Below are 15,434 nucleotides of genomic sequence, written 5' to 3'. Positions count from 1 at the left end.
TTCCTCCTTTAAAACACCATGAATTTCTTGGGTAGAGAGCCAAGTGCAACCACTTCCAGGAGTATATGACTATACACAACTGATTCCAGAAGTCCGTTATTTTATAAAATTGTAGTCACGAGCCCATCCTCAACAGATTCTTATGAATCCTCAAATCACATAAAGCTACTAATCAATGCAGGCCTTGCAAACACCAATTCAGAAATCCAGTGGCCCACAAAGTTCAATAAACTAGTAAGTCAGTAATTTATTTCTTTATCATCTTAGAAACGTCCAACTGCATGGATGCAACTTCAATTCAGCTAACTTAAGATTAACAGCAAATAAAAACCTGGCAACTGTATCCTCCTCTCTCTCTCTCTCTCTCACACACACACACACACACACACACACACACACACACACACACACACACACACACACAGAGGAGCTGGAGGAACTCAGTGGGTCAGGCAGCATCTATGAAGGGAAACAGACAGTTGATGTTTCGGGCCAAGACCCTTCATCAGGACTCAGCGAGTCTGGGTGAGAGCTGGAGAGTAGCAGAGGTCACAGAGGGGGAGCAGTGAGAGAGGGTCTCACAGGGTTCCCGAAGGAGGGAGGAAAACTTCTTCAAGGTAGGCTTACCTCAAAGAGACTTCACAGTGGAGCAGTAAACTGTCTCTTCCTGCCCACAATGACCTCTGAAACAATACATCATGCAATAAACACCAATAATTGAAAGAATATGTCTACCTGAGCCAATGCACGTGTTATCAAACCACTTCCTATGTTCCTCCACCTCTCTTCCAGTTGAATTCCACGTGGGAATGTTGACATTTGGCTCCAATACAACTGCTTACACATGAATATGTGAACGCAGCAGAACAACATAAATTTGCAAAGCCAACCCACAGTTTTACTGCACTTTACCTTGAATAAAAAGCCAAGTACAGAAAGGAGAAAAAAAAACAAAGACTTATGCCCTCATCTATTTGCAAATGAAATGTGAGTTAACTCTCTGGCCACTGAAGTGTCGCAGCAGCTGTGACATTTATCACGTGATCAGTGTGCAGCATATGATTTCAAAGAAGCAAACACACCAGACACACAGAACAATACTGGCAGTCTGCCTTAATCCTTTGAGGACCCAAGGCATTTGTTTATTCCAGTTTTTACCCAGCACACACTTGCCCACAATTAATAATGGCAGACTATATATTGCAGAAGACACTGGGCAAAGTATTTGCAAAGTTGGGTTAAATTTCAACATTTCCCCTCCTGTCTCTGATGACCTTTTTCAAAATTCAAGCTGCTGGTAGGGGAGTTTCAGTCTTACATGCAACTAATGAGGGCTGCTCCCTGATCAACTCCACTGAACAACCTGCTTAGTTAATTTGCTAGCTTGTGCTCAAATAGATTCCCTCACCAAGACAACAGAGCTAAAACTGTGGCTTGCTGAGAGAACAAATGCAAATCCTCTTTCAAGTTTGGGTGACATCAACTACCTGATATCAGAACTACTGTCAATGAATGCATTCTATAGGAAAGATCTGTCTGCACCCTTGGCAAAGTTGTCCACACCAAGCTTTTACCATCAGCTGGGAGGACTGCACACACTTGGAGTGCTAGCTATAAGCTCAGTTGGCATCACTCACTTTTTTTGCAGGTTTGTCCCACTCCAGGGACGAGCAGAAAAATCTGGGTTGACGCTTCAGTGCAAAGTACTGAGGGAGTTGCTGTCTTTCACATGAATTGTGAAACCAAAGCCCCAGAATCCCACTCTGGTAGATGTAATGACTTATGTGACTAAGTGTCAAATTTTGTTATATGATGCTTCTGTGAAGCACTTTGGACATTTTATGACATTTGAGGGGACGTGGAGAATGTTGTTTAAATGTACCTCAGCACAAGACCAAGGGCAAGTTGTAACCAAATATCAACATTTAGGCCAAGCAGGAAGGATTTGCAACAGCTAACTAGTGGGTTAGTCATGCAAGTTAAATGATAAAGTGAAAATCTCTGGTATATTATGCAATGTGTGAGAAAGCTAATACTTCATTCAAATGTTTAGCAATCTAACTGTAGCTAAATGGCAGGTTGGCCATGAGAAGTTATTTTGACAGCAAAGCCAAAATAGGATCGACTACAAGGTACCTGCCAAGTTCCTGTTTGGCTCCAGCTCCTAACATAGCAACAATTCCATGGATATGTTGTTTTACTAGCTCCCGTGCCAAATCCAAAAGACACACTTTAATATGACCTTAGAAGAACAACTCTCAAAATGCAAGAGTTATTTTCAGTTTCCTACATCGTATGTCTTCTGCGTCTCTTTCAGTATGAACGCTTGCTTCATGCCAACAGGTGTGCACAAAAAGGGCAATAAGAATGTACTCGTATTGGTCACAGCTCATTTCAGAACTCAGCTTTCTGACCACCACCAGGTGTCCCACTAATGCAAACAGTTAAAAAAAATATTTCCAACTTTCATGCTGGAAAGTGAATTCCAACTTTGGTTGGATTAAATATGCAACTAACTAACAAATTTTACTGACCTGAATTACTAATGCTAGTTTCCGGTCAATCAAATTAAGAATGTACATCCTTGTGCTCAAAACCAACCACCTCTGTAACCACCGCCATCTCCACAACCAGTGGAGAAATCTGGGTTCCTCCAAGTTTCCCCTAGTCTATGTCATGAACTTCACCTCAGCTGGTGTCTGTGCCTTCAGCTGTCTCTGTTCCAAGCTCTGGAATTCTCTCCCTATTCCTCTCCCTCTCTCTCCTTTTTCTCACCACTCCTGCTTTTTAAAGCCTCTCTCTTTCACCAAGCTTCAAGTCACCTCATCCCAGTATTTCCTTCTTAAACTCAGTTTCATTTATTTTAGTTTGGTTACACTCTTCGGGAGTTTTTCTATATCAGGGATGCTGTATATTTTTTAATACCAATTTATTGTTGAAACATGGCAATTTTTGGCAAAAATGAACACAATTAACATCACTTAATGAATGGATGGCTTAATCTTGTTTCTAGTGTCCCTTGCAGAAGGTAAACAAAAGAACTTCGGTTCCTGAGTAGCAGAAACTGTTGAATTAAATCTGAAGTAACTGTGTGGCCTTAGCCAGCAAAGTGCCTGTTTTTCACAGTAGGTAGAAGATGGAATGAGGGATGAGGAGAAAAGCAGAAGACAGACTTATAGTAAGAACCAGGAGGAGAAAATGCATCTCACCTAAAAGCGAAAACAGAAAGCAGTGGAAATCCTCAGCAGGTCAGGGAGTATTCTGTGGAGAAAGAATTAACGTTTCAGGTCAATGAACCTTCATTCTGATGAAAGGTCACTGACCTGAAATATTAACTGTTACTCTCTTCACAGAATACTCTGACCTGCTGTGCATTCTCAGCACTTTCTGCATTTAATTCAGATTTCCAGCTTCTGCAGTATTTTGATTACCAACTGGGAAGTGATGCTGAATGTTACTGTTAGATGCAGGTGTAAGAGTCTTTCCCTATACCAGCAACTCCAATTTTGCAAATTATAAGAATTACTACTGAATGTAAGGGTATATTCTCCATTTACTAATTTGATTTATTTGCTGCTGCTTTTACTACAAATATTAGACAGCACGCAGTGACTAACTCAGTTAGACTTGAACACTACTCTCAAAAAAAAGTTTGCCCTCAAGTCAGACACTTGAGGATCTGAATAACACACAATGAAACTTGCTTCAGGAAGTGAGCAAATCCTTGTTATTCATGAACCATTTTCTATCCTTCTGAATGGATGGAGATCTCAATTTGCCCTTAGCACTCAACCACAAATTTTGATTAGATCAGTTTTACCAGCTATATCCCTTTTAAATGTTAAATGTAAACTCGAAATTCTTTTTTTTTAAATCTACTTACGTCTGTATACATCTCCATGAAGAGAAATTAAGGACGCTTGGCCTACGTTTAATGGACTTTAGAGCAAAGAAAGATGATTTCGTCAGTTCAAACAAAATGGTCAAGAAGGTCAGCGTGGACGTTGTGGGTCATAGGGTCTGTCCCTATGCTGTGCAACTCTACGAGTACAAGATGTTGAGAAGGATTCACAGGCTGCTTCCTCTGGCTTGAGAGTCTACAACTAAGGGGAAATCAACTGAGGATGAGAGACCTACCATTTAGAACTGAAATAAGCAGAAACTAAGTGAAGTGAGGTACATTTTTTGTAATTTTCTATTCCAGCATGTAATGTGTGCAAGTTGGTGAGTTATGTTCAAGAGCATTACCAATGATATTTTGAACAATGAGGAAATCAGAGGGGATTAGGCTGGAAAATAATGAGGCATAGGATCAGCCATAATTTTACTGAAATGCAAAGCAGGATTGAGAGGCCTTTTGACCTACTTCTGCTCATATTCCTTATGCTCCTGGGTCTTAGAAGTGGGGACAAAAATGCTTGTTTTCTATTGACCAGCACTGCTGACCTGATGAGATGTAGTGTGTTCTGTTGCACCAGTGCTGCACTAGCTGATGCAAAGATCAATTATTACTTTCATGCATATGGTCTCACAATTGGATATGCAATTTTATCAATCTATATTTATCACTTCTTATCCTCCACTGCAAAAGTTAATTTTCAACCAATAATTAGATTGCTGGAACTGGGCCAATTGCACTGTCAAACTCAAAATGCCCATTGTTTGTAGCTTTGAAAACACTTTTGGAGTAATGTGTCTGCACAGCTTGCACCCAAAATTCCTCTACAGATATAATTATGGGTCTCACTGCGTGGTTTTGAGTGCTTCACACTTAACCATTCTCTTATGGACAATACTCTTGACACGTCTGGTGATGTTTTCCATTTGTAAATATTCCATAGAATTTTACTTCCTCGTGTAAAACAGCACACAGAAATAATATTTCTGTATTTAAATTAATTTCATTCTAATCAGCACAGCACATCTTCATTTCCTGCAAGGCTTATATCATCTACTCTTCTTTGCATGAGATAAAAATAAATTGCTGATCCTGACGTCAATATCTGCAACACGAGCAGTTTGCCGGCAAATATGCACCGATAATGGCAGACTATATCTCACCTCCAGTGCAACTTCCTGAACATGCTGAAATAAGTCTAAGTCTTTCTCCGTCACAATGTCTTTGCTCAGCGATTGGTCATCCTCATTTTCATGTTTGCAGCCCCACAGGCCCTGATTGTCTGCAGATTCAGAAAAACATTTTATTAATGAAGGGACTTTCCTTCAAGAAACCCTCCTGCAATTATTCATGCATACGGAGAGGCAGAATGAGGAACTGGCAATGTTATTGTGTTAATATAGTTGCTGAAAATTAATGAAACAATGTTATGGCACTTACTTCCTCAAAACTTTGCAACCAACTTAAGGGATAAATGACAGGTAAATTAAAACTGTTCTGTCGTCCATTAGCTTGGTCTCAGATGCTTTGTAATGCTTGCTAGAGCTTCGTGTATCCTTTCCCATTCAAACAATGTGCATGTCAGCCACAATTTGACAGCCGATGAGCCAACAGAGGATGCACTGACTGCGGTACCTCCAGCTGCTGAGCTCTTGACTCCGAATTAACAGTTTCAGAGTTCAAATGCTGAAGGTCCAGTGAAACTCACCTGTCTCAGATGGTTCTGCACCATTTCCCAACCAACAGACTGAGGCGAAGCATTCTCAAGACTCTGCCAGTGCTCTGCCTCTTGAACAGGCTTCCTGGAGGTAGACATCAGAACATGGGTTGATGTGCCCTCCCATTCCCTTTTTCTCTCACTGGGGAAGCACCTCAACTCTGTTCGAAGCATCCTCCACAATGCATGAGCTAAATCCAGGAATTCACCACTGGCAGGGGTTGGCAAAGTTTATTAAGAAACTGAAATGATACAATAAGCCTACATAACCAGTTAAAATTAAAAGTAGAAGTGCCAAATATAGTCAATGTTAATTACAATAAAGAAATATCATGTAAGCAAACAAATATAAAATGCAACATGAGACACAGCAGAATGCAATAGCGGCTAGAATCAAATAGATTTAAAAGCATATTTATAGTACAACAGTTAGAACGAAGCACTCATTTGGTTGAGAAACTAAAGCAAGTTGTCTCAGTTCAGTTTAACTCCAATTATTTCCATGCCTAATCAAAACATAATACCAAAAAACGCCCACATCATCTCAGTAAGCTAGCTCTGCAGTGTGGCACACTGGCGTGGCAGCATGCACCACAACAAAGCAGCGAGGGGCAAGTTTTCAAAATGGAGGTTCAGTGCCTCCAACCCCTCACAGAGATGGGGATTTTCAAACTCATGGAACCAATCTACATGACAGGTGCAAGAGCTGCAAAGGCAAAAGGATGAGTGAAGGTCATTACTGTGCCCTGGGAATTATGTGTGGTATGAAAGGGAACTGGCAGGAGAGCAATTATAGCTCTGTTTTCAAAGAAAAACTATAATTGCCTTTTTCAACTTAAACAACAGCAGAATCATGATCACTATCAACTATTTAGAAGTACACTCATACCTCTACTTTGACAGAGAGATCAGAGTGGTCCTATTTCTACTGATCCTTATGCTAAAATGCTTTGAATGAAAAGCAATGGCTACTATATGCAATTTTGTAAGAAACAATAAAGAATAGCTCGTCACCTGCTCTTAACAATCTACACGTGGCAGGAATATGTCAGCCAACTCTACCTTGGGAATATTTTCCACTTTAAATGGATGTTTTGCTCATGCCATGAAAGAGATGCCCGACATCAATGATACTAGCATGGTTCCCTTAACATGCATTTTATGTCACTGCTTTTTTCTGGACCAGTTGGAGGTAGCCTGAAGTGATCAGGCACGTGGTATTGCTCTTTTGTGTTGCAGCTCAGCCACCTCTCTCTATATTTTCCATAACCCAGCCAAATTAAACAGTTCAGCAATTAAAATAAACACTGCAAATGCTGGAAGTCTGAAACTAAGGCAGAAAATATACAAGATACACAGCAGGACTGTCAGCATTTGACAAAGAATTGTTGTGCTGAGAGGCCAAAAGGTTAATCTACCTTTTCTCTTCCCGATTTTGATGGACCTGCTGTGTGCCTTCTGTTTTACTTAAGGGCTGAAATGACACGGTGCAGAGCTACTTTCATGGCATAAGCCCACCCCCTTCCTCTTTCAAAAGACAACAGCGACTGAAGCACCCCAAAAACAGCGCAATATAAAGCCAGGTTCTAGTGCTAGCGATGCATGGCGGTATGGCATTCACTTCTTACCCTTGTCCTCGGCACTCTTACTCCTTTCTAATTCCACGTTTCCCTTCCTGTGCCAAAGGATCTCCTTTCCGTGTCTCACTTTACACCGGCTGCCCCTTATTGCTTTCTCTCTCACAGAAAACGGCAGGAAACAACGTGACCGCGGTTTAACCGCCGTTTCTACAGACGCGCTGAGCCGCAGGTAAGGTGAGGTTTGTAAAGTGCAACTGTTTTTCATGCTACTGTCCCAGTGGCTTGGGAGAACAGTTCTATCAATGGATGGACATGGTTCACAAGGTGTAAGGCGAGGAGGAGTTAACTCATAGTCTGCTTCACCACTGACATTGGGAGTATAAAATGAGGAAGGAGAGTCAACTGGTTCCCTTCTTAACTTGGGCATTCTGGACACATTTAACTGGTCAGTAAATGTCAGCTCACTGAAGTTACCAACAGGGCTAGTACAGGAAGATGGTTTGAAGCTACTTAAATACCAGCTTGGTGCTGGTAAAGAAACCTCAGGTGATACTGGGCATGCAGGGATTAATGAGGTCAGTGCAGTACCTGTGGGCCATGTGCCGCTGTCAGAAGTGCTTGATTTTCGTGGCCCCTTTTTCTTGAGCCTGTATTGCTCAGCTAAGTCCAGGAGTTCACCCCGTGGCTTGCGGCCATCAGGCGAAGGGGTGAAGAATTTGCTAAGGCCATCAATGAGCCCTTTGGTTTTCTTATTCATTTTCAGGCGGGAAGATTTGCTGGTTCGCGAGTTCAAAGCACTCAGTCCATCCAACCGACCCGACTTAGACGAAGGGATTGCTGTGATTTTGCGTTTGCGTCCTCGACCTGGACCTTGTCTCTCTTTGTCGAATGACTGAGAACCTTTCGATCTGTGGATGAAAAGAGGATCAGCTGAAGTTAGCGTTTAGTTACTCAAAGATCACCTGCAGTTTCCACAGTCAAAAAACAACAGGATCCACAAAACAAGTACAGGTCTGCCCCCAGGTTACAGCAGGGTCTGTTCCTGTGAACTGTTCGTAGCCTGGACAGTTCGCAAGTCAGAAACGTGGCCGTGAACAGAGTTCCCAGGCGGCAGGAGATGCCTGCAGCCCCGCAGCAGCTGGTAAATCCATCCCGCTGGGCTCCCAAACACTCGCTGGTATGTACGGGCTGTATGTAAGTCAGGCGTTTGTAAACTGGGGAGGACCTCGCGAGTTTGGAATTCAGGTCATTTCATCAACACTTAAACAAAGATGATTGAGGTCCACCAATTCCTGGATGCCAAGCATCATTATTTTTGGCTGAATATCTCAGGAATCACCATATTTACTTGGACACAATGGTATCTTCAAAAAGCAAGTTCAAATTATATCTCCTGTGATAAGCTAGATAGTATCTTCTCCATATCTTCAATGGCAAGGTTCTATCCAGTTCTACATATGGAACAAATGAATACTTTTTTTTATATGCTGGGAAATAGTCATGAGCTAGCAGCCACTGAATATCATTTGCTTTTTCTTTGCAAAGGGTGAGACTGAAAGTTTGAGGATAGTTGGTGTGGGGAAGCAGGGAATACTTGTTTAGCGCTTGGTAAAGGAGAGGACTAATTTTGAAGATCTGAGACTGCGGTTAGGGTTTTCATAAGTAATGGAATTTGAAATCCACGACTAACTTTCAAGGTGGGCTGGTGTTGGTAAGGAAGGGTGGTTGGAAGATGATGGGAAGCCCAGTGTAATATCTGTTGCACTGATTAGCGATAATTAATATTTCACAATGGGGATTAATGCGTAGAACCAGGCACTGTGTGGAACCGGGTATTCCAAACTGTAAATATGAAGCAAGGTAAAAGGCTGAATTATTTCATTTCATTCAGTTTTGAAGCAAATGATCCAAAGACAAGAGAGAAACAGCACTCAACAAGTCGAAATGCTAAGCAATCAGAGTGTGATCTGTATGATTTCCTTGTGGGGATAGGTATTATTGGTTCAGCAAAGACTTGCACCACATAGCTCAAACCACTGCATTGTCATTGTTGGGTGCAAACAGCTGGGGACTGGAGAACTTCAGGTAATTAGGTGGCCCTTCATGAAAATGTCCCCTATCTTTCTCACCCATACTCCCTCTGTCAGCTGTGGGTCAGCTTTGGCAAGTTATTCTGAATGGTACAGGAAACTGAATGGTACAGGAAACTAAAAGAAACGGTAACAATTTACATTAAAACATTTTTCTTCACATTAGACTTCCCACAGTGGAATATGGCAAGTTTCATCTCTAGAGTAGGACTTGAATCCATAACATTGATTCACAGAGAACAGTGCTATCAAATGAGTCATGGTTGACACGCAATAACAAAACTATATTAGATACATCTGTCTCTATACCTGGGAAACACATATGCAATAATGTAATGACTGCTAATACAGTAACCACTACCAAGTGTTAAAAACAACATGGTAAACCTATTTTGCTGGCACTAAATATTAAGCAAACAAGTTGCCTTTTAAGGTTCCACCCAGTAAGTACAAACTAATTCTAGCTCTGCAGTTTAAGCAAAAACTGTCGGAAAATTCAGAATAGTACCCTCAGGTGTAATTTTTTTTTGAGTGAAAGCTTAAAGCCATTTACATCAGTCCTTGCTAGCTGGAGTTTGCTTTCAAGTCCTGCCATTTTTACTGAAGTTGGGAGCAAACTGAACAGGAAGTGTGGGTTTTACAGAAACATAGTGCTATATAAAGTGTTACAATACCGTCTATTTATAACCAGCACTTGCACCCCAGTAAAGTTGACAGACTCCGATTCTGCAAGTGCTGAGCATGTGCATGGACTTAAAAATCAATCCTTGCGTGAAGATTATCCATTTCATCCTCAGGCAAGCTGTGAGGTAACAATTGCCCTTCAGAGATCTTTACACTGTCTCCCTCGCTATGACTGCAAAAATAATTAAATACGTTTGCTGAATCTTCAAGACTTTTCTATAGACAAGACTATACTTATTCTGAACATTATGCGGTCCTATGACTCCTGTCAACCCTACATCTTACAATGGGATCCATGGTGAATTGGCCATTTGGATTCAGAACTGGCTTGCCCATAGAAGACAGAGGGTAGTGGTTGATGAGACTTATTCTTGCATTCAGTTCTGGTCACCCCATTCTAGGGAAGATGTGGAGGCTTTGGAGAGGGTGCAGAAGAGGTTTACCAAGATGCTGCCTGGATTATAGGGCACGTGCTATGAGGATAGGTTGGCCAAACTTGAGTTGTTCTCTCTGGAGCAGCAGAGGCTGATGGGAGATCTGATGGAGGTTGATAAGATTATGAGAGGCTTAGATAGAGTAGACAGCCAGTATCTCTTTCTCAGGGTTGAAATGTCTCATACCAGAGGGCATGCATTTAAGGGGAGAGGGGGAAAGTTCAAAGGAGATGTGCAGGGCTAAGTTTTTTTTTTACACAGAGAGTGGTGGGTGCCTGGAATGTGCTGCCAGGGGTGGTGGTGGAGGCAAATACGATAGGGACATTCAAGAAGCTCTTAGATAGGTATATGGATGTGAAGGAAATGGTAGGATATGGATATTGTGTAGGCAGAAGGAATTAGTTCAGTTGGGCATTTTATTATCAATGTAATTGGTTCGGCATGACATTGTGGGCCGAAGGGCCTGTTCCTGTGCTGTACTATTCTATGTTCTATACAGTAAATGGTTTTCTTTTGTAATTCACCAGTCAGTTTATAAAATCAATCCCCGTTGGAATAAAATTGGTGCGTGATAGTTTCAGTGGACTTTGATAGGTGTTTAGCTTCTACACAAGAGTACTGTGTTCGGTTTTCTTTTTAACTACCTCGATGTAATTATTTATAGCATGATCCGTCTGGATGGCATGCAAAACGAATATTTTTCACTAAATCTCGGTGCATGTGACAATGATAAGGCAATACCAAAAAGAAAATTTGCATGGAAGGTTGCAAAAACATTTCAGGTCAATGATCTTTCACTGGACATTTCTGAAAAGTCATTGATCTGAAACCTTAAGGCTGTTTTGCTCTCCAAAGATGCTGTCAATTTGCTAAGTAATACCAGACTTTTCTGTTTTATCCTAATAGTAAACCACCAATTACCTCCTGAAACTGTTCATGGCCCAGACTCTATTTTGCCTTCCAGCCAGTGTGATAAAGTGGCTGGCATGCAATGCCCTGTTATTATGTCTTGGCAAACCAGTGTAGCGTAGCAGTTATCAAAAAAACAAAAAAACTGGAAACCTTAAGTAAAAACACAAATGCTGGAAGTACTCAGCAGGTCAGACAGCATCCGTGAAGAAATGCTGAAAGGTTAACTCTGCTTCTTTGTCCAGATATGCTGCCTGAACTTCTGAATATTTCCCAACTTCTCCATTTTTGTAGCACTACAGCAGAGGTCACCTGACAAAATATTCCAACACAACATTTCACCTTGGGAAATACTTACACTGTTGTTTTCTTTAATCTATTTTTCGAGTGCCCTATTGCAGTTGCATAGCGCCGTTTAATCTGTACCGCTTTCTTGTGTAACAGTTTTCTTCCCTTTTTCCGTGGCCGACAAATCTGACACACCCACATGCCTGTGATGGAATTGCAAAATCAGATTGATACTGTTTGTTTTTCCTGCAATATCTCTATTTACACAAAGCTCACAATCTGAAGTAGTACAAAACATTTACAAAGCTTGTAATCTACTAGAAAAGAACACCAAGGCAAGTATGCCTTATAATTATGCTTTCAAAGGTACCAATATTTCTCTACCTCTTCAGTTTGTTAACAGCAGAATTATTGGATTCATAAAAGGGATCCATAAACTAATTGTTTGGTGCACTGATCCTGTGCGTCAGAAGTCACTTTAGCTACAGCTAGCACAGGCAATGTAAACTGAGAAAATATTTGCTTTCCAGGTATTTGGCCCAGGAACTGTTGCATTTTGAAGATTGTGCACATCACTGAATTAACCAAGTGTTCAGCACTGGTGTTCACATCAGCTTGATGTCAAAAATTAACTATAGGCCTACGCATGTACATATAAATGCTGTACTGGAGGATGCAAATCTTTCTTATACACTCTGACTGCACATCTGACTGTGAATTGCAAGCAACTTTAGTTACCTATAGCAATGGATTTGAACATACAGGATGTTACTATTCTTCTGAGTTTTAATCGCAGAGAATGTATGTCCAGTTATAATCAACAAATTCTAATCTATGAGGTTTTATCTGAACAGCTATTAAATAATATAAAAAGAACAGTGTGATTAGCAGGAAGTTAAATCAGTGGCTTTATGTCGTAAATCTGTGAATTTGACTAATTAGCTGAAGTTCAATTTAAATTTAATAATTCAATTAAGTTCTATAAAATAAACATAATAATGTTATAATTTTAGTCTCATGTATTATAACATAATAAGAGTTCCAAACAAGAATAGCTTTAGCTCACTGTGCAGTGTTGGGGAATTTTCAATATTCCTGGATCCCATTTGTTGAAAATCAACAGTCATGTATGTTCTTTGAAACTAAGATTTATTCCATCATCCATGTTGGGAATTTGTAGCATATAGTTAACTATTCTGTTAGCAAAAGAATATTATTGCTACATTTCCTAGTTTCTTTTTCTGTCCTTCATTTGTTAAATAATAACCTGCTGTGCTTAATGTCTTCACATATCCGATTAGCTTATTCACATCTAGCTGATCCATGGTATTCTGTCAATCATTTTGAAACTGTGAATGTTCTTGATCAGCACAGCTTCCTGGCCTCCATCACTCCGTCTCTTTCCACCTCCTCAACCTCTCCATCTGCCCATCACCCACACGTTCCTCCCTCCAGTTCCCCTTCCCACCCCTTTATTCCATGGTCCACACTGTCCTCTCCTATCAGATTCCATCTTCTTCAGCCCTATGTCACTTCCACCTATCGCATCTCAGCTTCTTACATCATTCCCACTCTCCCCCCCCCCTCACCTGCCAATCACCCCCCCCCCCCCCCTCACCTGGATCCACCAAACGTCTGCCAGCTCTTTCTCCACCCCTTCCCCCACCTTGTTATACTGGCTACCTCCCCTCTTTCTTTCCAGTCCTGATGAAGGGTCTCGACCCAAAATGTCGACTGTCCATTTCCCTCCACAGATACTGCCTGACCCGCTGAGTTCCTCCAGCTCCTTCGTGTGTTGTTCCATATTGCTAAAATGAGATAAATGTGGCACTACTGATGCATCTCAATAGTGGAGAAATAAAAGAACACTTTTAACTTAACCCGCCCTTTGGAGAATTTGCAAAATTATGGGTAACGCTGGTTTAACAGGATGGTTGATTTCATTCTTCACAAGTTCCAACCGTTTCCCTGGGCTTCCTGCCAGTTAGGTTTCAAAACAAAATACCCCCTTATTGCCACAGGAAATTGAAAAACCACAAAGATGGGTACAAGAGGTAAAGGCCACGTTATCAAATTATGACAGTATAACATTTTAAATCCGTCAGTTGTTCTATAAGATGCAACCCTTTAATAACCAATACAACAAGCTGTGTTGCTGCTGTTCTTAATCATGCTTAGTTCATTTTAAGAAATAGTTTTGCTTTTATGAGTGTTGGCTTCCACAGGAGCCTGTAATTCTTGCAAAAGGGCTAGTTGGTCTCTTTTCTTAAGTGACAAGAACATTTAAAATTTGTAACATATTCAATACTTCAACAGTTATGAACAATGAAACATTTATTTACACTAACCTATTTTAAACAGAATTGCTTTCTGTGGGAGATGAGCTGTAGAACACTGAAACCACCACAAGAATCAGGCTGGGAATTCATTGTACTGACAGACTATTTAATGAACTGAATTTCATCAATGGGTACATTTAAGTTACTGAACTAATATTTAGAGGCGGGACTTCAAATCCTACCGAGGCGGCTGGGGAATTAGTCTGAAATAATAAGCTATTTATCAAAGAAACTGTCAAATTTATTCCAATGATATATTTGGTTCAGCAATGTTTAAACTTCACCAACTCTGCTATCTTTTCCCTGCCTGACACTAAATCATATACGTAGACAGTCATTACCAACATGAGTAACTCTTAACTCTCCTCTGAAATGGCCCAGCAAATTATTTAGGGTTGGGTAATAAACATTGATCTTGCCAGTGTTGTCCATATCTTGTGTATGGATAATCAAAAGAGAAGAATTCTCACCTTTGGGCATCCTGGTGAGAGGTGGATCGCAACACTCCATGTGAAAACCTCGATCACAGGAGTCACAGAACAACATGTTATCCTGCAGAGACAGTGATAAAGATTACTAGTCTTTATTAGAAAATAGAACCATCACACATCGGACTTTATTGATTGCCACAAAGACTCAAATACACCACAGGGGCTGGAATATACAAGATTCAGCTTCAGCATGCAGCCAATAAATAGTTTCTTTGTAATTTGTTGAACATAGCTTGTGAAAATTTGCTCTAAGCAGCTAATTCCAGAGTTGGGCTGGCTTCTTCTACTAACTACACAATTCATAGAAATGGATCATCAGATTATGAGCAACAATACAAAATCCCTACTATAGCTTAAAAACAGTAATTTTAGCATCATTTCCAGGCAGATATTACAATAAATAGCAACAACCGTCATAACTATTACACACAAACTTGTTCACCTTCAACCATAGTAATTCTGTCTGGGAGAAAATCCTTCTCCTCATCAGAAAACCTTGTTGTATTTACCTTTAACTCACCTTCAAAGTCTGGCAATATTAAAGACATATAAATGCAAGTTGTTTTTGCCATCTTCACAAAAGTAAAACATTTATTCTAGGCTTTTAACAAAGCTAACTATCCCACTGTAATTCACAGGAACGGATATCAAAGCAAATGCAAATATTAGTGCAGATGAGAAAAAGTTTCAATGCAAATGTATGTCTTATTGTGTGTTTTAAAAGAGAAGGGAGAAGGAAGAGACAGAGACGATTCCAGAGATTCGGGTCAAATAATTAAAACAATGCCCCCGATGATGGAGCAATGTAACTTGAGGACATTCAAGAGCTCAGAATTGGAGCAGCCCAGCAATATCAAAGGCATCTGCAGCTGAAGGAAGTTTCAGAGACAAGGAGGCAAGAAGATTTTAAAAAAGGGATGAAAATTTTAAAATCACACGTAACAACAGATTGAGAATCATGGTGGATCAGCAATAATGAATGGACAGGATACGATGGGTGTGAG

At 40.6% G+C, this 15,434-nt stretch overlaps 1 protein-coding gene across 3 annotated transcripts in view; it reads right to left on the bottom strand.

Moving 5' to 3' along the window:
- LOC127584217 (histone acetyltransferase KAT6B-like) overlaps positions 1-15,434 on the bottom strand; it is a 131,982-nt gene that overhangs the window by 45,479 nt on the left and 71,069 nt on the right. For 2 of the 3 annotated variants that reach the window (XM_052040838.1, XM_052040837.1), the window contains exons 5-8: positions 14,410-14,491; positions 11,671-11,803; positions 7,784-8,103; positions 5,062-5,180 (exon numbers count right to left, since the gene is read on the bottom strand). In XM_052040838.1, coding sequence (XP_051896798.1) covers positions 5,062-5,180; positions 7,784-8,103; positions 11,671-11,803; positions 14,410-14,491 — 654 coding nt within the window. The other variant, XM_052040839.1, reaches the window with a different exon arrangement.

This window comes from Pristis pectinata, chromosome 29 (genome assembly GCF_009764475.1).
Source record: "Pristis pectinata isolate sPriPec2 chromosome 29, sPriPec2.1.pri, whole genome shotgun sequence".
Lineage (NCBI taxonomy): Eukaryota > Metazoa > Chordata > Chondrichthyes > Rhinopristiformes > Pristidae > Pristis > Pristis pectinata.
The sequence above is the reverse complement of the archived record's forward strand: the minus strand, read 5'-3'. Positions and strand labels throughout refer to the sequence as shown.